The sequence below is a fragment of the Oncorhynchus keta genome, unplaced genomic scaffold (genome assembly GCF_023373465.1).
Source record: "Oncorhynchus keta strain PuntledgeMale-10-30-2019 unplaced genomic scaffold, Oket_V2 Un_contig_1189_pilon_pilon, whole genome shotgun sequence".
In the NCBI taxonomy this organism is placed as follows: Eukaryota; Metazoa; Chordata; class Actinopteri; order Salmoniformes; family Salmonidae; genus Oncorhynchus; species Oncorhynchus keta.
In genome coordinates this window covers 215,771-236,862 of record NW_026277673.1, presented here as the reverse complement: position 1 = coordinate 236,862, position 21,092 = coordinate 215,771, and the positions used below count along the sequence as shown (strand labels likewise).

The following is a 21,092-nucleotide window of genomic DNA, read 5'->3' as shown; positions in this document are numbered from 1 at the left end:
TGACAAAGAGACCAGCCATGGCAACAGCAGGGTTTTTATTACAAATTAAAATAAACAAAAAAGACTTCTAAAATGAGAAAGAGAGGCCTGGGGAGATCGTACAAAATAACCCACACTTGTCTTGTTGAATCCAGTGGGTTGTGGTTGAATCCAGTGGGTTGTGGTTGAATCCAGTGGGTTGTGGTTGAATCCAGTGGGTTGTGGTGGGAGATGAGTCAGCAGGAAAGATGTACACAGAATGTTTTCCTTGATACCTTCACATCTGCGTAATTCATTGATAAACCTACATCTTGTAAGAGTAAGTTGTTTAACCTGAAAGGACTGCCACAGGTACAGTTGACTTCAAACCATTTCTAGAGAGAGACAATGAGGCTAGTTTACACACCGCATCTCAAATCAGTTGCGTAACACTTTTCTTTCTACCTTATTCCACTCTCTTCCAAGGACCCTGTTCTATCCTTCTCCTTCCGCTGATCAATCAATGAGGACTTTGCGCTCATGCTCTTCCTCTCCTATTCATCTCCTCCTCCCTCCCTAGGCCGTGTTCATTAGGTACCAAAGGGACTGAAAGAGGAACTTGGACTCAGTCTCCATTTTAAAACGCATGCCCTAATGAACACGAGCCCGGTTTACTCTGTGAGGTAGAAGTGCATCTTGTCGTTGACGTTCTTCCTCTCGGGGTTGAGGCGTTTGAGGATCTGGGCCAGGACGTTGACCGTCTGCTCGCTGCTCAGGCCAGTCCTCTTGGTCTGGAACTTCTTCAGCAGGTCCTTGGTGGTCATGGGCTTCCGGATCAGATAGCGACGCACCGCCTCCTCCGTCAGCTGAACGTCACTGTGGAGAGGCAGGATGGAGAGTGGGACAAAACACCAGGGAGAGGGTGTGTGGTGGAAGGGGGGAGAGAATAAGAAGAAAGACCGTGCGTGTGGGAGAGAGGACAGAGGGAGAGTGTGTGTGAGCTAGAGAGGGTAAGGGTGAGAAAAGTGAACAAACAGGAGAGATTGAAGAGAAGGAATATACCTGGAACTGGGGGTTGATTTGCCTGAGGGGGGCTGTGGCGTGCTCTTCCCTGAGGGGGCAGGACTCTGGGTGGTGACAGCCGTACTGCTGGACTCCATCTTCAGCCTTTTGGCAGCTGGAGACTCAGAGCTACCACCCACCACCTGTCTCTTACCTGTGAGGGGAGGGAGCAGGGTGACGGACGCAGTTTTAACAACCCTTTATTGTTCAATAAAGAAGAGTTAGCATGCAGTGCTGAGGTCAGACATAGCCTTCAGGTGCCACAAACAAAATAAGACTTTCAGATCCTGTGAATATGTAAATATAAATGAAAACATTACAAATATAAAAATCTATTTCCCATCTGTGAATATGTGTGTGAGTGCATGCGTGTGTGTGTACCTTGCTCCAGTTTGCTAGCGGCGGCTCGGAGTGTGTTGGAAGTGGAGGCGGAGTCTATGGACGGTGTTCCAGGGCGACTGCCAGTCCTGGAGCTGCTCCCAGAGCCACGCCCACCACCACGCTTAGGAGGAGTACGCTTCTTCTGGGGAGGGGCGGGGGTAGTGAGGAAATGGGGAACGTTAAGAGTGGTAGTCAAGAGCAAAGTCCATGAGAGCCACTCTCAACCTCTCAGGACCCAGACCAAGAAAGACCCAGTGTTTGCAGACCATTATCACACCAACACCAGTTGAAATGTGGAATACCAAGAGAGCCAGACCAACACCAACCACATCAAAGGGTTAAAAAGGCCTGTTTTTGTGCCCACACTGCTGCCACACTAGGGAAGCAAGATACCCTGGACATTGTGTGTTGTGTCACCCCTTTTGTGCCACATAGAAACTACAAAATATGGTATCAGGTTCATCAACTACCAGAGTCTTGTTCAAGACTTTTAGAAAAGCCCCAGATCTTAGGCACCGTAACCCAGATCAAGAACACGATATCAAGACTCCATCTCTGCAAGAAAGACAGGGAAATGGGGTTGACATTGAACAGTGGTACTACAAAAGGGACCACACACAAACTAACACTCTCACACACACACACACACACACACACACACACACACACACACACACACACACACACACACACACACACACCACCATGAAGAGAGCGGAGGCTGCCTCTCCATCGATGTCGCTGTCCTCCGAAGTGTCCGACTCACCGCTGCTGTCTGAAACACACACACAATATTATCACATCATAGCCCCCTTCAACAAAAACACACAACATTATCACATCATAGCCCCCTTCAACAAAAACACACAACATTATCACATCATAGCCCCCTTCAACAAAAACACACAACATTATCACATCATAGCCCCTTCAACAAAAACACATAACATTATCACATCATAGCCCCTTCAACAAAAACACATAACATTATCACATCATAGCCCCCTTCAACAAAAACACACAACATTATCACATCATAGCCCCCTTCAACAAAAACACACAACATTATCACATCATAGCCCCCTTCAACAAAAACACACAACATTATCACATCATAGCCCCCTTCAACAAAAACACACAACATTATCACATCATAGCCCCCTTCAACAAAAACACACAACATTATCACATCATAGCCCCCTTCAACAAAAACACACAACATTATCACATCATAGCCCCCTTCAACAAAAACACATAACATTATCACATCATAGCCCCCTTCAACAAAAACACACAACATTATCACATCATAGCCCCCTTCAACAAAAACACACAACATTATCACATCATAGCCCCCTTCAACAAAAACACATAACATTATCACATCATAGCCCCTTCAACAAAAACACACAACATTATCACATCATAGCCCCCTTCAACAAAAACACACAACATTATCACATCATAGCCCCCTTCAACAAAAACACACAACATTATCACATCATAGCCCCCTTCAACAAAAACACACAACATTATCACATCATAGCCCCCTTCAACAAAAACACACAACATTATCACATCATAGCCCCCTTCAACAAAAACACACAACATTATCACATCATAGCCCCCTTCAACAAAAACACACAATATTATCACATCATAGCCCCCTTCAACAAAAACACACAACATTATCACATCATAGCCCCCTTCAACAAAAACACACAACATTATCACATCATAGCCCCCTTCAACAAAAACCCAGTATATTTCCGTGGGTTCAAGTCTTGCCACTTCCCTGTGATAGCTGATCAGTAAAGATTCTAAAGAAGAAGAACAACTGCTACCTCTCTTCTTCTTCGTCTGGACTGGGGTCTTCTTCCCTTCCTCTTCCTCCTCCTCCTCTTTCCCCTCTTCCTCGTTCGGTTTCTCCTCCTCGCTCTCTTCCTCACTCTCCGATGCCTCGTCGATTCCTGTGAACAGAGTTAAAGTTCTTAGAATTCACACACATGAACACGTATGGTTTCCATGGGGGTGCCCTCTGACCTTTGGGAACGGCCTCTTTATTGGACTTGGCCTTCTCTTCGCCGACCTCTTCCTCTGAACTGCAGGAACAAGGGAGTAAGGAGCGAGAGAGCGAGGAAGGGATGAAAGAGAAACAGATGTGAGAAAATAAACGAGGTTGCAGGAAGTGTGTGTATGGCTCTACAAGTGTCTCTGGTGTGTGACCATACAGCTGTCAATAGAAGTACAGTGCATTCTGAAAGTATTCAGACCCTTTACTCAGTCCTTTGTTGAAGCACCTTTGGCAGTGATTACAGCCTCAAGTCTTCTTCGGTATGATGCTACAACACTTGTATTTGAGGAGTTTCCCATTCTTCTCTGCAGAGCTCAAGCTCTGTCAGGTTAGATGCGGAGAGTCGCTTCACAGCTATTTGCAGGTCTCTCTAGAGATGTTCGATCAGGTTCAAGTCCAGGCTCTGGCTGGGCCACTCAAGGACATTCAGAGACTTGTCCTGAAGCCACTCCTGCATTGTCTTGGCTCTGTGCTTAGGGTCGTTGTCCTGTTGGAATTTGAACCGTCGCACCAGTCTGAGGTCCTGAGTGCTCTGGAGCAGGTTTTCATCAAGGATCTCTCTGTGCTCAGGTCCTCTTTCCCTCGATACAGACTAGTCTCACAGTCTCTGCCGCTGAAAAACATCCCCCACCGCATGATGCTGCCACCACCATGCTTCACCGTAGGGATGATGCCAGGTTTCCTCCAGATGTGACGCTTGGCATTTAAAGAGTTCAATCTTGGTTTCACCAGACCAGAGAATATTGTTTCTCATGGTCTGGGATTCCTTTAGGTGCCTTTTAGCAAACTCCAGAGGAACTCAAATGCTCTTTCAGAGTGACCATCGAGTTCGTAGTCAACTCCCTGACCTAGGTCCGCTCAGTTTGGCAGGGCGTCCAGCTCTAGGAAGAGTCTTGGTGGTTCCAAACTTCTTCCATTTAAGAATGATGGAGGTCACTGTGTTCTTGGGAACATTCAATGCTGCATAAATGTTCTTGGGAAACATTTTTGGTACCCTTCCCCAGATCTGTGCCTCCACACAATCCTGTCTCAAAGTTCTACGGACAATTCCTTCAACCTCATGGCTTGGTTTTTGCTCTGACATGCACTATCAACTGTGGGACCTTATATAGACAGGTGTGTGCCTTTCCAAATCATGTCCAATCAATTGAATTTACCACAGGTGGACTCCAATCAAGTTGTAGAAACATCTCAAGGATGAACATCTCTGGAGACCTGAAAACGGCTGTGAAGCGACGCTCCCCATCCAACCTGACAGAGCTTGAGAGGCCCCTGAGTGGCACACCGGTCTAAGGCACTGCATCTGTATGCTAGACACATTACTACAGACCCTGGTTCGATTCCAGGCTGTATCACAACCGGCCGTGATTGGGAGTCCCATAGGGCGGCGCACAATTGGCCCAGCGTTGTCCAGGTTTGGCTGGAGAAGGCCGTCATTGTAAATAATATTTTTTTCTTAACTGACCGGCCTGGTTTTAAATAAAAGGTTAAAAGAATGATAAATGGAAACAGGATGCACCTGAGCTAAATTTAGATTTTCATAGCAAACATTTATTTAAACTTTATAGGGTTATGGGGTATTGTCTGTAGACTGTTGAGGATTTTAAAAATGTATTTAATCAATTTTAGAATAAGGCTGTAACATAAAACGTGGGAAAAGTAAAAGGGTCGGAATACTTTCCGAATGCAGTGTATGCATCTGTGAGTCTGTATGTGTGTGTGAGTGTGTATCTGTATGTTTATCTGTGAGTCTGTATGTGTGTGTGTGTATCTGTGAGTCTGTGTGTGTGTATCTGTGAGTCTGTGTGTGTGTATCTGTGAGTCTGTGTGTGTGTGTGTATATCTGTGAGTCTGTGTGTGTGTGTATGTGTGTGTATCTGTATGTTTATCTGTGAGTCTGTATGTGTGTGTGTGTATCTGTGAGTCTGTATGTGTCTGTGTGTGTGTGTGTGTATCTGTGAGTCTGTATGTGTGTGTATCTGTGAGTCTGTATGTGTGTGTGTGTGTATCTGTGAGTCTGTGGGTGTGTGTGTGTGCGTGTGTGTGTGTGTGTGTGTATCTGTGAGTCTGTGTGTGTGTATCTGTGAGTCTGTGTGTGTGTGTATGTGTGTGTATCTGTATGTTTATCTGTGAGTCTGTATGTTTATCTGTGAGTCTGTATGTGTCTGTGTGTGTGTGTGTGTGTGTGTGTGTGTGTGTGTGTGTGTGTGTGTGTGTGTGTGTATCTGTGAGTCTGTATGTGTGTGTATCTGTGAGTCTGTATGTGTGTGTGTGTGTATCTGTGAGTCTGTATGTGTGTGTGTGTATCTGTGAGTCTGTATGTGTGTGTGTGTGTGTGTGTGTGTGTGTATCTGTGAGTCTGTGTGTGTGTGTGTGTGTGTGTATCTGTGAGTCTGTGTGTGTGTGTGTGTGTGTGTGTATCTGTGAGTCTGTGTGTGTGTATCTGTGAGTCTGTGTGTGTGTATCTGTGAGTCTGTGTGTGTGTATCTGTGAGTCTGTGTGTGTATCTATGAGTCTGTATGTTTATCTGTGAGTCTGTATGTGTGTGTGTGTGTGTGTGTGTATCTGTGAGTCTGTATGTGTGTGTCTGTATCTGTATGTTTATCTGTGAGTGTGTGTGTGTGTGTATCTGTGAGTCTGTGTGTGTATCTATGAGTCTGTATGTGTGTGTATCTGTATGTTTATCTGTGAGTCTGTGTGTATGTGTATCTGTGAGTCTGTGTGCGTGTGTGTGTGTGTGTGTGTGTATCTGCGAGTCTGTGTGTGTGTATCTGTGAGTCTGTGTGTGTGTGTATCTTTGAGTCTGTGTGTGTGTGTGTGTGTGTGTATCTGTGAGTCTGTATGTGTGTGTCTGTATCTGTATGTTTATCTGTGAGTGTGTGTGTATCTGTGAGTCTGTGTGTGTATCTATGAGTCTGTATGTGTGTGTATCTGTATGTTTATCTGTGAGTCTGTGTGTGTGTGTGCGTGTGTGTGTGTGTATCTGCGAGTCTGTGTGTGTGTATCTGTGAGTCTGTGTGTGTGTGTATCTTTGAGTCTGTGTGTGTGTATCTTTGAGTCTGTGTGTGTGTGTGTGTATCTTTGAGTCTGTGTGTGTATCTTTGAGTCTGTGCGTGTGTGTGTGTATCTTTGAGTCTGTGTGTGTGTGTGTGTATCTTTGAGTCTGTGTGTGTGTGTGTGTATCTTTGAGTCTGTGCGTGCGTGTGTGTGTGTGTTTATCTGTATGTTTATCTTTGAGTCTGTGTGTGTGTGTGTGTGTCACCTGCTCTCATCTGACATGTAGTCGACTTCCAGGCCCTCAAAGTCTCCATCGTCACTGTCCTCATTAGCCTCGCTGTCACTTCCCCTCTTCTTCTTCTTCTTCTTCTTCCCCTTCACATCCCCCTCTTTCTTCTTGGACTTGCTGTCTCCATCTGACAGGAAGAGGGGGAGAGAAAAGAGGGAACGTAAAGAGAGATGCACCTTCTAACAATTCAACAGTTGAACATGTAAAATGTACTTATTTGTTGGACATTGAGATGCGTCTTCAGCTAACAGACACGTGGTTCATACACACTGTATACTAGTGATGAGCACCGACATGGATAATCCACGTTGATGTCGGTTGCATTTTTTCCTGTTAAATATCGATATCATATCGCAATATATCAGAAACACTTTGCTGTAGCCTACATGTTGTTTACCCAAATTATAATGTAAAATATTTGTAAAAAAAAATAAAAATACATTGCATCGGTGTTCATTTGTTGTGTGTGTGTCTCTGTGAAGTCCAGATAACTAAGGGGTCTGTGGTGATTTTCACCATTTGTTTGGATTCCTCACGTCTTAATCATTAAGAAGTTTGGTCCATATCAGATGTTAGGAACTATATTTATTGAATATGATATAAATCCTATCAATTTAAATGGCCAATTTGGGTGCAATCAACAAGCTTTCAATTTGAGTTCTAATTGTCTTTCAGAAAAATAATGTTCAAGAAATTCTAATTTGATCTGTTTCTAACTGCAGATACCATTTCAGATCAATCTGATTGGTGGGTGTCCAAAACCTTTCTTGTGCTTTTTGAGGTTGAATGACTCCCATGCCTCTTTCTACTCTGCTTTCATTCTAATCATTACTGGGCTCTCCCTCCCTCTCACCTCCCTTTCATCCTTCTCTCCTCCCTCCATCCATCCTTCCTTCTGACCTCCCTCCCTCTCACCTCCCTTTCATCCTTCTCTCCTCCCTCCCTCCCTCCCTCCATCCATCCTTCCTTCTGACCTCCCTCCCTCCATCCTTCCTTCACACCTCCCTCTCTCCTTCCTTCTCACCTCCCTCTCTCCATCCTTCTCACCTCCCTCTCTCCATCCTTCTCTACTCCCTCCTTCCATCCTTCTCTACTCTCTCCTTCCATCCTTCTCTACTCCCTCCATCCATCCATCCTCCCTCCATTCATCCATCCCTCCATTCATCCATCCTCCCTCCCTCCATCCATCCATCCTCCCTCCCTCCATCCATCCCTCATTCCTCCCTCCCTCCATCCATCCCTCCATTCATCCTCCCTCCCATCCTCTCTTCCATCCTTCTCTCCACAGAAGCTGCTGTCACTTTCCTCTACTCAATCTCAGTTGACCTTTCTGCGACTCCTCACATCCCATCTCCTCGCCTCGTTCTCAACTGTATTGGAGAAGGTCAAGACGAGAGGATGCAACGAATCGAGGAAAGATGAATCGCACGCCACTGTTGCTCATCACTCCTCTCTCAGCTCTCCTCTCTCCTCACCTTCGTCCATCTCTCCTCACCTTCGTCCATCTCTCCTCACCTTCGTCCATCTCTCCTCACCTTCGTCCATCTCTCCTCACCTTCTCCTCCACTGCTGTCGCTCTCATCACTGCTCAGCTCCTGCAATCCGTTTTGTCACCAAAGCACCATATACTACCCACCATTGCGACCTGTACGCTCTCGTTGGCTGGCCCTCGCTTCATACTCGTCGCCAAACCCACTGGCTCCATGTCATCTACAAGACCCTGCTAGGTAAAGTCCCCCCTTATCTCAGCTCGCTGGTCACCATAGCATCTCCCACCTGTAGCACGCGCTGCAGCAGGTATATCTCTCTGGTCACCCCCAAAACCAATTCTTTCTTTGGCCGCCTCTCCTTCCAGTTCTCTGCTGCCAATGACTGGAACGAACTACAAAAATCTCTGAAACTGGAAACACTTATCTCCCTCACTAGCTTTAAGCACCAGCTGTCAGAGCAGCTCACAGATTACTGCACCTGTACATAGCCCACCTATAATTTAGCCCAAACAACTACCTCTTTCCCAACTGTATTTAATTAATTTATTTATTTTGCTCCTTTGCACCCCATTATTTTTATTTCTACTTTGCACATTCTTCCATTGCAAATATACCATTCCAGTGTTTTACTTGCTATATTTTATTTACTTTGCCACCCTGGCCTTTTTTTTGCCTTTACCTCTTCACCTCATTTGCTCACATCGTATATAGACTTGTTTATACTGTATTATTGACTGTATGTTTGTTTTACTCCATGTGTCGTATCTGTCGAACTGCTTTGCTTTATCTTGGCCAGGTCGCAATTGTAAATGAGAACTTGTTCTCAACTTGCCTACCTGGTTAAATAAAGGTGAAAAAAAACACACAAAAAAAACTTCTCCTCCACTGCGGTCTCTCTCATCACTGCTCAGCTCTCCTCTCCTCACCTTCTCCTCCACTGCTGTCTCTCTCATCACTGCTCAGCTCTCCTCTCCTCACCTTCTCCTCCACTGCTGTCTCTCATCACTGCTCAGCTCTCCTCTCCTCACCTTCTCCTCCACTGCTGTCTCTCTCATCACTGCTCAGCTCTCCTCTCCTCACCTTCTCCTCCACTGCTGTCTCTCTCATCACTGCTCAGCTCTCCTCTCCTCACCTTCTCCTCCACTGCTGTCTCTCTCATCACTGCTCAGCTCTCCTCTCCTTACCTTCTCCTCCACTGCTGTCTCTCTCATCACTGCTCAGCTCTCCTCTCCTTACCTTCTCCTCCACTGCTCTCTCTCATCACTGCTCAGCTCTCCTCTCCTCACCTTCTCCTCCACTGCTGTCCCTCTCATCACTGCTCAGCTCTCCTCTCCTTACCTTCTCCTCCACTGCTGTCTCTCTCATCACTGCTCAGCTCTCCTCTCCTCACCTTCTCCTCCACTGCTGTCCCTCTCATCACTGCTCAGCTCTCTTCTCCTCACCTTCTCCTCCACTGCTGTCTCTCTCATCACTGCTCAGCTCTCTTCTCCTCACCTTCTCCTCCACTGCTGTCTCTCTCATCACTGCTCAGCTCTCCTCTCCTCACCTTCTCCTCCACTGCTGTCCCTCTCATCACTGCTCAGCTCTCTTCTCCTCACCTTCTCCTCCACTGCTGTCTCTCTCATCACTGCTCAGCTCTCTTCTCCTCACCTTCTCCTCCACTGCTGTCTCTCTCATCACTGCTCAGCTCTCTTCTCCTCACCTTCTCCTCCACTGCTGTCTCTCTCATCACTGCTCAGCTCTCCTCTCCTTACCTTCTCCTCCACTGCTGTCTCTCTCATCACTGCTCAGCTTTCCTCTCCTCACCTTCTCCTCCACTGCTGTCTCTCTCATCACTGCTCAGCTCTCCTCTCCTTCTCCTCCACTGCTGTCTCTCTCATCACTGCTCAGCTCTCCTCTCCTTACCTTCTCCTCTGCTGCTGTCTCTCTCATCACTGCTCAGCTCTCTTCTCTCCTCACCTCCTCCACTGCTGTCTCTCTCATCACTGCTCAGCTCTCCTCTCCTTACCTTCTCCTCCACTGCTGTCTCTCTCATCACTGCTCAACTCTCTTCTCTCCTCACCTCCTCCACTGCTGTCTCTCTCATCACTGCTCAGCTCTCCTCTCCTTACCTTCTCCTCCACTGCTGTCTCTCTCATCACTGCTCAGCTCTCCTCTCCTCACCTTCTCCTCCACTGCTGTCTCTCTCATCACTGCTCAGCTCTCCTCTCCTCACCTTCTCCTCCACTGCTGTCTCTCTCATCACTGCTCAGCTTTCCTCTCCTCACCTTCTCCTCCACTGCTGTCTCTCTCATCACTGCTCAGCTCTCCTCTCCTCACCTTCTCCTCCACTGCTGTCTCTCTCATCACTGCTCAGCTCTCCTCTCCTTACCTTCTCCTCCACTGCTGTCTCTCTCATCACTGCTCAGCTCTCCTCTCCTCCACTGCTGTCTCTCTCATCACTGCTCAGCTCTCCTCTCCTCACCTTCTCCTCCACTGCTGTCTCTCTCATCACTGCTCAGCTCTCCTCTCCTCACCTTCTCCTCCACTGCTGTCCCTCTCATCACTGCTCAGCTCTCCTCTCCTTACCTTCTCCTCCACTGCTGTCTCTCTCATCACTGCTCAGCTCTCCTCTCCTCACCTTCTCCTCCACTGCTGTCCCTCTCATCACTGCTCAGCTCTCTTCTCCTCACCTTCTCCTCCACTGCTGTCTCTCTCATCACTGCTCAGCTCTCCTCTCCTCACCTTCTCCTCCACTGCTGTCCCTCTCATCACTGCTCAGCTATCTTCTCCTCACCTTCTCCTCCACTGCTGTCTCTCTCATCACTGCTCTCCTCACCTTCTCCTCCACTGCTGTCTCTCTCATCACTGCTCAGCTCTCCTCTCCTCACCTTCTCCTCCACTGCTGTCCCTCTCATCACTGCTCAGCTATCTTCTCCTCACCTTCTCCTCCACTGCTGTCTCTCCCATCACTGCTCAGCTCTGCTCTCCTCACCTTCTCCTCCACTGCCGTCTCTCTCATCACTGCTCAGCTCTCTTCTCCTCACCTTCTCCTCCACTGCTGTCTCTCTCATCACTGCTCAGCTCTCCTCTCCTCACCTTCTCCTCCACTGCTGTCCCTCTCATCACTGCTCAGCTATCTTCTCCTCACCTTCTCCTCCACTGCTGTCCCTCTCATCACTGCTCAGCTATCTTCTCCTCACCTTCTCCTCCACTGCTGTCTCTCTCATTACTGCTCAGCTCTCTTCTCCTCACCTTCTCCTCCACTGCCGTCTCTCTCATCACTGCTCAGCTCTCTTCTCCTCACCTTCTCCTCCACTGCTGTCTCTCTCATTACTGCTCAGCTCTCCTCTCCTCACCTTCTCCTCCACTGCTGTCCCTCTCATCACTGCTCAGCTCTCTTCTCTCCTCACCTTCTCCTCCGCTGCTGTCTCTCTCATCACTGCTCAGCTCTCCTCTCCTTACCTTCTCCTCCACTGCTGTCTCTCTCATCACTGCTCAGCTCTCCTCTCCTCACCTTCTCCTCCACTGCTGTCTCTCTCATCACTGCTCAGCTCTCTTCTCCTCACCTTCTCCTCCACTGCTGTCTCTCTCATCACTGCTCAGCTCTCCTCCACTGCTGTCTCTCTCATCACTGCTCAGCTCTCTTCTCTCCTTACCTTCTCCTCCACTGCTGTCGCTCTCATCACTGCTCAGCTCTCTTCTCTCCTCACCTTCTCCTCCACTGCTGTCTCTCATCACTGCTCAGCTCTCTTCTCCTCACCTTCTCCTCCACTGCTGTCTCTCTCATCACTGCTCAGCTCTCCTCTCCTCACCTTCTCCTCCACTGCTGTCTCTCTCATCACTGCTCAGCTCTCTTCTCTCCTTACCTTCTCCTCCACTGCTGTCGCTCTCATCACTGCTCAGCTCTCTTCTCTCCTCACCTTCTCCTCCACTGCTCTCTCTCATCACTGCTCAGCTCTCTTCTCTCCTTACCTTCTCCTCCACTGCTGTCTCTCTCATCACTGCTCAGCTCTCCTCACCTTCTCCTCCACTGCTGTCCCTCTCATCACTGCTCAGCTATCTTCTCCTCACCTTCTCCTCCACTGCTGTCTCTCTCATTACTGCTCAGCTCTCTTCTCCTCACCTTCTCCTCCACTGCCGTCTCTCTCATCACTGCTCAGCTCTCTTCTCCTCACCTTCTCCTCCACTGCTGTCTCTCTCATTACTGCTCAGCTCTCCTCTCCTCACCTTCTCCTCCACTGCTGTCCCTCTCATCACTGCTCAGCTCTCTTCTCTCCTCACCTTCTCCTCCGCTGCTGTCTCTCTCATCACTGCTCAGCTCTCCTCTCCTTACCTTCTCCTCCACTGCTGTCTCTCTCATCACTGCTCAGCTCTCCTCTCCTCACCTTCTCCTCCACTGCTGTCTCTCTCATCACTGCTCAGCTCTCTTCTCCTCACCTTCTCCTCCACTGCTGTCTCTCTCATCACTGCTCAGCTCTCCTCTCCTCACCTTCTCCTCCACTGCTGTCTCTCTCATCACTGCTCAGCTCTCTTCTCTCCTTACCTTCTCCTCCACTGCTGTCGCTCTCATCACTGCTCAGCTCTCTTCTCTCCTCACCTTCTCCTCCACTGCTGTCTCTCATCACTGCTCAGCTCTCTTCTCCTCACCTTCTCCTCCACTGCTGTCTCTCTCATCACTGCTCAGCTCTCCTCTCCTCACCTTCTCCTCCACTGCTGTCTCTCTCATCACTGCTCAGCTCTCTTCTCTCCTTACCTTCTCCTCCACTGCTGTCGCTCTCATCACTGCTCAGCTCTCTTCTCTCCTCACCTTCTCCTCCACTGCTCTCTCTCATCACTGCTCAGCTCTCTTCTCTCCTTACCTTCTCCTCCACTGCTGTCTCTCTCATCACTGCTCAGCTCTCCTCACCTTCTCCTCCACTGCTGTCTCTCTCATCACTGCTCAGCTCTCTTCTCTCCTCACCTTCTCCTCCACTGCTGTCTCTCTCATCACTGCTCAGCTCTTCTCTCCTCACCTCCTCCACTGCTGTCTCTCTCATCACTGCTCAGCTCTCCTCTCCTCACCTTCTCCCCCACTGCTGTCTCTCTCATCACTGCTCAGCTCTCTTCTCTCCTCACCTTCTCCTCCACTGCTGTCTCTCTCATCACTGCTCAGCTCTCCTCTCCTCACCTTCTCCTCCACTGCTGTCTCTCTCATCACTGCTCAGCTCTCCTCTCCTCACCTTCTCCTCCACTGCTGTCTCTCTCATCACTGCTCAGCTCTCCTCTCCTTACCTTCTCCTCCACTGCTGTCGCTCTCATCACTGCTCAGCTCTCCTCACCTTCTCCTCCACTGCTGTCTCTCTCATCACTGCTCAGCTCTCCTCACCTTCTCCTCCACTGCTGTCTCTCTCATCACTGCTCAGCTCTCCTCTCCTCACCTTCTCCTCCACTGCTGTCTCTCTCATCACTGCTCAGCTCTCTTCTCTCCTCACATTCTCCTCCACTGCTGTCGCTCTCATCACTGCTCAGCTCTTCTCTCCTCACCTCCTCCACTGCTGTCTCTCTCATCACTGCTCAGCTCTCTTCTCTCCTCACCTCCTCCACTGCTGTCTCTCTCATCACTGCTCAGCTCTCTTCTCTCCTCACCTCCTCCACTGCTGTCTCTCTCATCACTGCTCAGCTCTCTTCTCTCCTCACCTCCTCCACTGCTGTCTCTCTCATCACTGCTCAGCTCTCTTCTCTCCTCACCTCCTCCACTGCTGTCCCTCTCATCACTACTCCGCTCTCTTCTCTCCTCACCTTCTCCTCTACTGCTGTCTCTCTCATCACTGCTCAACTCTCTTCTCTCCTCACCTCCTCCACTGCTGTCTCTCTCATCACTGCTCAGCTCTCTTCTCTCCTCACCTCCTCCACTGCTGTCTCTCTCATCACTACTCCGCTCTCTTCTCTCCTTACCTTCTCCTCCACTGCTGTCTCTCTCATCACTGCTCAGCTCTCTTCTCTCCTCACCTCCTCCACTGCTGTCTCTCTCATCACTGCTCAGCTCTCTTCTCTCCTCACCTTCTCCTCCACTGCTGTCTCTCTCATAACTGCTCAGCTCTCTTCTCTCCTCACCTCCTCCACTGCTGTCTCTCTCATCACTGCTCAGCTCTCTTCTCTCCTTACCTTCTCCTCCACTGCTGTCTCTCTCATCACTGCTCAGCTCTCTTCTCTCCTCACCTTCTCCTCTGCTGCTGTCTCTCTCATCACTGCTCAGCTCTCTTCTCTCCTTACCTTCTCCTCCACTGCTGTCTCTCTCATCACTGCTCAGCTCTCTTCTCTCCTCACCTTCTCCTCCACTGCTGTCCCTCTCATCACTACTCAGCTCTCTTCTCTCCTTACCTTCTCCTCCACTGCTGTCTCTCTCATCACTGCTCAGCTCTCTTCTCTCCTTACCTTCTCCTCCACTGCTGTCTGTCTCATCACTGCTCAGCTCTCTTCTCTCCTCACCTTCTCCTCTGCTGCTGTCTCTCTCATCACTGCTCAGCTCTCTTCTCTCCTTACCTTCTCCTCCACTGCTGTCTCTCTCATCACTGCTCAGCTCTCTTCTCTCCTCACCTTCTCCTCCACTGCTGTCCCTCTCATCACTGCTCAGCTCTCTTCTCTCCTTACCTTCTCCTCCACTGCTGTCTCTCTCATCACTGCTCAGCTCTCTTCTTACCTTCTCCTCCACTGCTGTCTCTCTCATCACTGCTCAGCTCTCTTCTCTCCTCACCTTCTCCTCCACTGCTGTCCCTCTCATCACTACTCAGCTCTCTTCTCTCCTTACCTTCTCCTCCACTGCTGTCTCTCTCATCACTGCTCAGCTCTCTTCTCTCCTTACCTTCTCCTCCACTGCTGTCTCTCTCATCACTGCTCAGCTCTCTTCTCTTCTCACCTTCTCCTCCACTGCTGTCTCTCTCATCACTGCTCAGCTCTCTTCTCTCCTCCTCCTCCTCCTCCACTGCTGTCTCTCTCATCACTGCTCAGCTCTCTTCTCTCCTCACCTTCTCCTCCACTGCTGTCTCTCTCATCACTACTCCGCTCTCTTCTCTTCTCACCTACTCCTCCACTGCTGTCTCTCTCATCACTGCTCAGCTCTCTTCTCTTCTCACCTACTCCTCCACTGCTGTCTCTCTCATCACTACTCCGCTCTCTTCTCTCCTCACCTTCTCCTCCACTGCTGTCTCTCTCATCACTGCTCAGCTCTCTTCTCTCCTCACCTTCTCCTCCACTGCTGTCTCTCTCATCACTGCTCAGCTCTCCTCTCCTCACCTTCTCCTCCACTGCTGTCTCTCTCATCACTACTCCGCTCTCTTCTCTTCTCACCTTCTCCTCTACTGCTGTCTCTCTCATCACTGCTCAGCTCTCTTCTCTTCTCACCTACTCCTCCACTGCTGTCGCTCTCATCACTGCTCAGCTCTCTTCTCTCCTCACCTTCTCCCCCACTGCTGTCTCTCTCATCACTGCTCAGCTCTCTTCTCTCCTCACCTCTCCTTACCTTCTCCTCCACTGCTGTCTCTCTCATCACTGCTCAGCTCTCTTCTCTCCTCTCCTCTCCTTACCTTCTCCTCCACTGCAGTCTCTCTCATCACTGCTCAGCTCTCTTCTCTCCTCTCCTCTCCTTACCTTCTCCTCCACTGCTGTCTCTCTCATCACTACTCCGCTCTCTTCTCTTCTCACCTTCTCCTCTACTGCTGTCTCTCTCATCACTGCTCAGCTCTCTTCTCTTCTCACCTACTCCTCCACTGCTGTCTCTCTCATCACTGCTCAGCTCTCCTTACCTTCTCCTCCACTGCTGTCTCTCTCATCACTACTCCGCTCTCCTCTCCTCACCTTCTCCTCCACTGCAGTCTCTCTCATCACTGCTCAGCTCTCTTCTCTCCTCTCCTCTCCTTACCTTCTCCTCCACTGCTGTCTCTCTCATCACTGCTCAGCTCTCTTCTCTCCTCTCCTCTCCTTACCTTCTCCTCCACTGCTGTCTCTCTCATCACTACTCCACTCTCTTCTCTCCTTACCTTCTCCTCAGCTGCTGTCTCTCTCATCACTGCTCAACTCTCTTCTCTCCTCACCTTCTCCTCCACTGCTGTCTCTCTCATCACTGCTCAGCTCTCTTCTCTCCTTACCTTCTCCTCAGCTGCTGTCTCTCTCATCACTGCTCAACTCTCTTCTCTCCTCACCTTCTCCTCCACTTCTGTCTCTCTCATCACTGCTCAGCTCTCTTCTCTCCTCACCTTCTCCTCCACTGCTGTCTCTCTTATCACTGCTCAGCTCTCTTCTCTCCTCACCTTCTCCTCCACTGCTGTCTCTCTCATCACTGCTCAGCTCTCTTCTCTCCTTACCTTCTCCTCCACTGCTGTCTCTCTCATCACTGCTCAGCTCTCTTCTCTCCTTACCTTCTCCTCCACTGCTGTCTCTCTCATCACTGCTCAGCTCTCCTCTCCTCACCTTCTCCTCCACTGCTGTCTCTCGCATCACTGCTCAGCTCTCTTCTCTCCTTACCTTCTCCTCCACTGCTGTCTCTCGCATCACTGCTCAGCTCTCTTCTCTCCTCACCTTCTCCTCTGCTGCTGTCTCTCTCATCACTGCTCAACTCTCTTCTCTCCTTACCTTCTCCTCCACTGCTGTCTCTCTCATCACTGCTCAGCTCTCCTCTCCTCACCTTCTCCTCTGCTGCTGTCTCTCTCATCACTGCTCAGCTCTCCTCTCCTCACCTACTCCTCCACTGCTGTCTCTCGCATCACTGCTCAGCTCTCTTCTCTCCTTACCTTCTCCTCCACTGCTGTCTCTCTCATCACTGCTCAGCTCTCTTCTCTCCTCACCTTCTCCTCTGCTGCTGTCTCTCTCATCACTGCTCAGCTCTCTTCTCTCCTCACCTTCTCCTCTGCTGCTGTCTCTCTCATCACTGCTCAGCTCTCCTCTCCTTACCTTCTCCCCCACTGCTGTCTCTCTCATCACTGCTCAGCTCTCTTCTCTCCTTACCTTCTCCCCCACTGCTGTCTCTCTCATCACTGCTCAGCTCTCTTCTCTCCTTACCTTCTCCTCCGCTGCTGTCTCTCTCATCACTGCTCAGCTCTCCTCTCCTTACCTTCTCCCCCACTGCTGTCTCTCTCATCACTGCTCAGCTCTCTTCTCTCCTTACCTTCTCCCCCACTGCTGTCTCTCTCATCACTGCTCAGCTCTCTTCTCTCCTTACCTTCTCCTCCGCTGCTGTCTCTCTCATCACTGCTCAGCTCTCCTCTCCTTACCTTCTCCCCCACTGCTGTCTCTCTCATCACTGCTCAGCTCTCTTCTCTCCTTACCTTCTCCCCCACTGCTGTCTCTCTCATCACTGCTCAGCTCTCTTCTCTCCTCACCTTCTCCTCCGCTGCTGTCTCTCTCATCACTGCTCAACCCTCTTCTCCTCACCTTCTCCCCCACTGCTGTCTCTCTCATCACTGCTCAACCCTCTTCTCCTCACCTTCTCCCCCACTGCTGTCGCTCTCATCACTGCTCAGCTCTCTTCTCTCCTTACCTTCTCCCCCACTGCTGTCTCTCTCATCACTGCTCAGCTCTCCTCTCCTCACCTTCTCCTCCACTGCTGTCTCTCTCATCACTGCTCAGCTCTCCTCTCTCCTCACCTTCTCCTCCACTGCTCTCTCTCATCACTACTCCGCTCTCTTCTCTTCTCACCTTCTCCTCTACTGCTGTCTCTCTCATCACTGCTCAGCTCTCTTCTCTCCTCTCCTCTCCTTACCTTCTCCTCCACTGCTCTCTCTCATCACTACTCCGCTCTCCTCTCCTCACCTCTCCTTCTCCTCCACTGCTGTCTCTCTCATCACTGCTCAGCTCTCTTCTCTCCTCTCCTTACCTTCTCCTCCACTGCTGTCTCTCTCATCACTACTCCACTCTCTTCTCTCCTTACCTTCTCCTCCACTGCTGTCTCTCTCATCACTACTCCGCTCTCCTCTCCTCACCTTCTCCTCCACTGCTGTCTCTCTCATCACTACTCCGCTCTCTTCTCTCCTCACCTCTCCTTCTCCTCCACTGCTGTCTCTCTCATCACTGCTCAGCTCTCTTCTCTCCTCTCCTTACCTTCTCCTCCACTGCTGTCTCTCTCATCACTACTCCACTCTCTTCTCTCCTTACCTTCTCCTCAGCTGCTGTCTCTCTCATCACTGCTCAACTCTCTTCTCTCCTCACCTTCTCCTCCACTGCTGTCTCTCTCATCACTGCTCAGCTCTCTTCTCTCCTTACCTTCTCCTCAGCTGCTGTCTCTCTCATCACTGCTCAACTCTCTTCTCTCCTCACCTTCTCCTCTGCTGCTGTCTCTCTCATCACTGCTCAACTCTCTTCTCTCCTCACCTTCTCCTCCACTTCTGTCTCTCTCATCACTGCTCAGCTCTCTTCTCTCCTCACCTTCTCCTCCACTGCTGTCTCTCTCATCACTGCTCAGCTCTCTTCTCTCCTCACCTTCTCCTCCACTGCTGTCTCTCTCATCACTGCTCAGCTCTCTTCTCTCCTTACCTTCTCCTCCACTGCTGTCTCTCGCATCACTGCTCAGCTCTCTTCTCTCCTTACCTTCTCCTCCACTGCTGTCTCTCTCATCACTGCTCAGCTCTCTTCTCTCCTTACCTTCTCCTCCACTGCTGTCTCTCTCATCACTGCTCAGCTCTCCTCTCCTCACCTACTCCTCCACTGCTGTCTCTCGCATCACTGCTCAGCTCTCTTCTCTCCTTACCTTCTCCTCCACTGCTGTCTCTCTCATCACTACTCCGCTCTCTTCTCTTCTCACCTTCTCCTCTACTGCTGTCTCTCTCATCACTGCTCAGCTCTCTTCTCTTCTCACCTACTCCTCCACTGCTGTCGCTCTCATCACTGCTCAGCTCTCTTCTCTCCTTACCTTCTCCTCCACTGCTGTCTCTCTCATCACTACTCCGCTCTCTTCTCTCCTCACCTTCTCCTCCACTGCAGTCTCTCTCATCACTGCTCAGCTCTCTTCTCTCCTCTCCTCTCCTTACCTTCTCCTCCACTGCTCTCTCTCATCACTACTCCGCTCTCTTCTCTTCTCACCTTCTCCTCTACTGCTGTCTCTCTCATCACTGCTCAGCTCTCTTCTCTTCTCACCTACTCCTCCACTGCTGTCTCTCGCATCACTGCTCAGCTCTCTTCTCTCCTTACCTTCTCCTCCACTGCTGTCTCTCTCATCACTGCTCAGCTCTCTTCTCTCCTTACCTTCTCCTCCACTGCTGTCTCTCTCATCACTGCTCAGCTCTCTTCTCTCCTTACCTTCTCCTCCACTGCTGTCTGTCTCATCACTGCTCAGCTCTCTTCTCTCCTCACCTTCTCCTCTGCTGCTGTCTCTCTCATCACTGCTCAACTCTCTTCTCTCCTCACCTTCTCCTCCACTGCTGTCTCTCTCATCACTGCTCAGCTCTCTTCTCTCCTCACCTTCTCCTCCACTGCTGTCCCTCTCATCACTACTCAGCTCTCTTCTCTCCTTACCTTCTCCCCCACTGCTGTCTCTCTCATCACTGCTCAGCTCTCTTCTCTCCTTACCTTCTCCCCCACTGCTGTCTCTCTCATCACTGCTCAGCTCTCTTCTCTCCTCACCTTCTCCTCCGCTGCTGTCTCTCTCATCACTGCTCAACCCTCTTCTCCTCACCTTCTCCCCACTGCTGTCTCTCTCATCACTGCTCAACCCTCTTCTCCTCACCTTCTCCCCCACTGCTGTCTCTCTCATCACTGCTCAGCTCTCCTCTCCTCACCTACTCCTCCACTGCTGTCTCTCTCATCACTGCTCAGCTCTCCTCTCCTCACCTACTCCTCCACTGCTGTCTCTCGCATCACTGCTCAGCTCTCTTCTCTCCTTACCTTCTCCTCCACTGCTGTCTCTCTCATCACTACTCCGCTCTCTTCTCTTCTCACCTTCTCCTCTACTGCTGTCTCTCTCATCACTGCTCAGCTCTCTTCTCTTCTCACCTACTCCTCCACTGCTGTCGCTCTCATCACTGCTCAGCTCTCTTCTCTCCTTACCTTCTCCTCCACTGCTGTCTCTCTCATCACTACTCCGCTCTCTTCTCTCCTCACCTTCTCCTCCACTGCAGTCTCTCTCATCACTGCTCAGCTCTCTTCTCTCCTCTCCTCTCCTTACCTTCTCCTCCACTGCTCTCTCTCATCACTACTCCGCTCTCTTCTCTTCTCACCTTCTCCTCTACTGCTGTCTCTCTCATCACTGCTCAGCTCTCTTCTCTTCTCACCTACTCCTCCACTGCTGTCTCTCGCATCACTGCTCAGCTCTCTTCTCTCCTCACCTTCTCCTCCACTGCTGTCTCTCTCATCACTGCTCAGCTCTCTTCTCTCCTTACCTTCTCCTCCACTGCTGTCTCTCTCATCACTGCTCAGCTCTCTTCTCTCCTTACCTTCTCCTCCACTGCTGTCTCTCTCATCACTGCTCAGCTCTCTTCTCTCCTCACCTTCTCCTCTGCTGCTGTCTCTCTCATCACTGCTCAACTCTCTTCTCTCCTTACCTTCTCCTCCACTGCTGTCTCTCTCATCACTGCTCAGCTCTCTTCTCTCCTCACCTTCTCCTCCCACTGCTGTCCCTCTCATCACTACTCAGCTCTCTTCTCTCCTTACCTTCTCCCCCCACTGCTGTCTCTCTCATCACTGCTCAGCTCTCTTCTCTCCTTACCTTCTCCCCCTGCTGTCTCTCTCATCACTGCTCAGCTCTCTTCACCTTCTCCTCCGCTGCTGTCTCTCTCATCACTGCTCAACCCTCTTCTCCTCACCTTCTCCCCCACTGCTGTCTCTCTCATCACTGCTCAACCCTCTTCTCCTCACCTTCTCCCCCACTGCTGTCGCTCTCATCACTGCTCAGCTC

The 21,092-nt window shown here is 50.2% G+C and overlaps 1 protein-coding gene across 1 annotated transcript in view; it reads right to left on the bottom strand.

The window, feature by feature from the left end:
- Nucleotides 1-16: 16 nt before the first annotated feature.
- The window catches only part of LOC118382167 (general transcription factor IIF subunit 1-like), a 42,224-nt gene continuing 21,148 nt past the window's right edge, over nucleotides 17-21,092 (bottom strand). Inside the window, 8 exon segments of the mRNA XM_052500747.1 lie at nucleotides 17-834; nucleotides 1,021-1,174; nucleotides 1,402-1,543; nucleotides 2,103-2,176; nucleotides 3,246-3,371; nucleotides 3,445-3,503; nucleotides 6,738-6,878; nucleotides 7,594-7,609. Of these exon segments, the coding sequence (XP_052356707.1) occupies nucleotides 630-834; nucleotides 1,021-1,174; nucleotides 1,402-1,543; nucleotides 2,103-2,176; nucleotides 3,246-3,371; nucleotides 3,445-3,503; nucleotides 6,738-6,878; nucleotides 7,594-7,609 (917 nt within the window). The 3' untranslated portion in view covers nucleotides 17-629.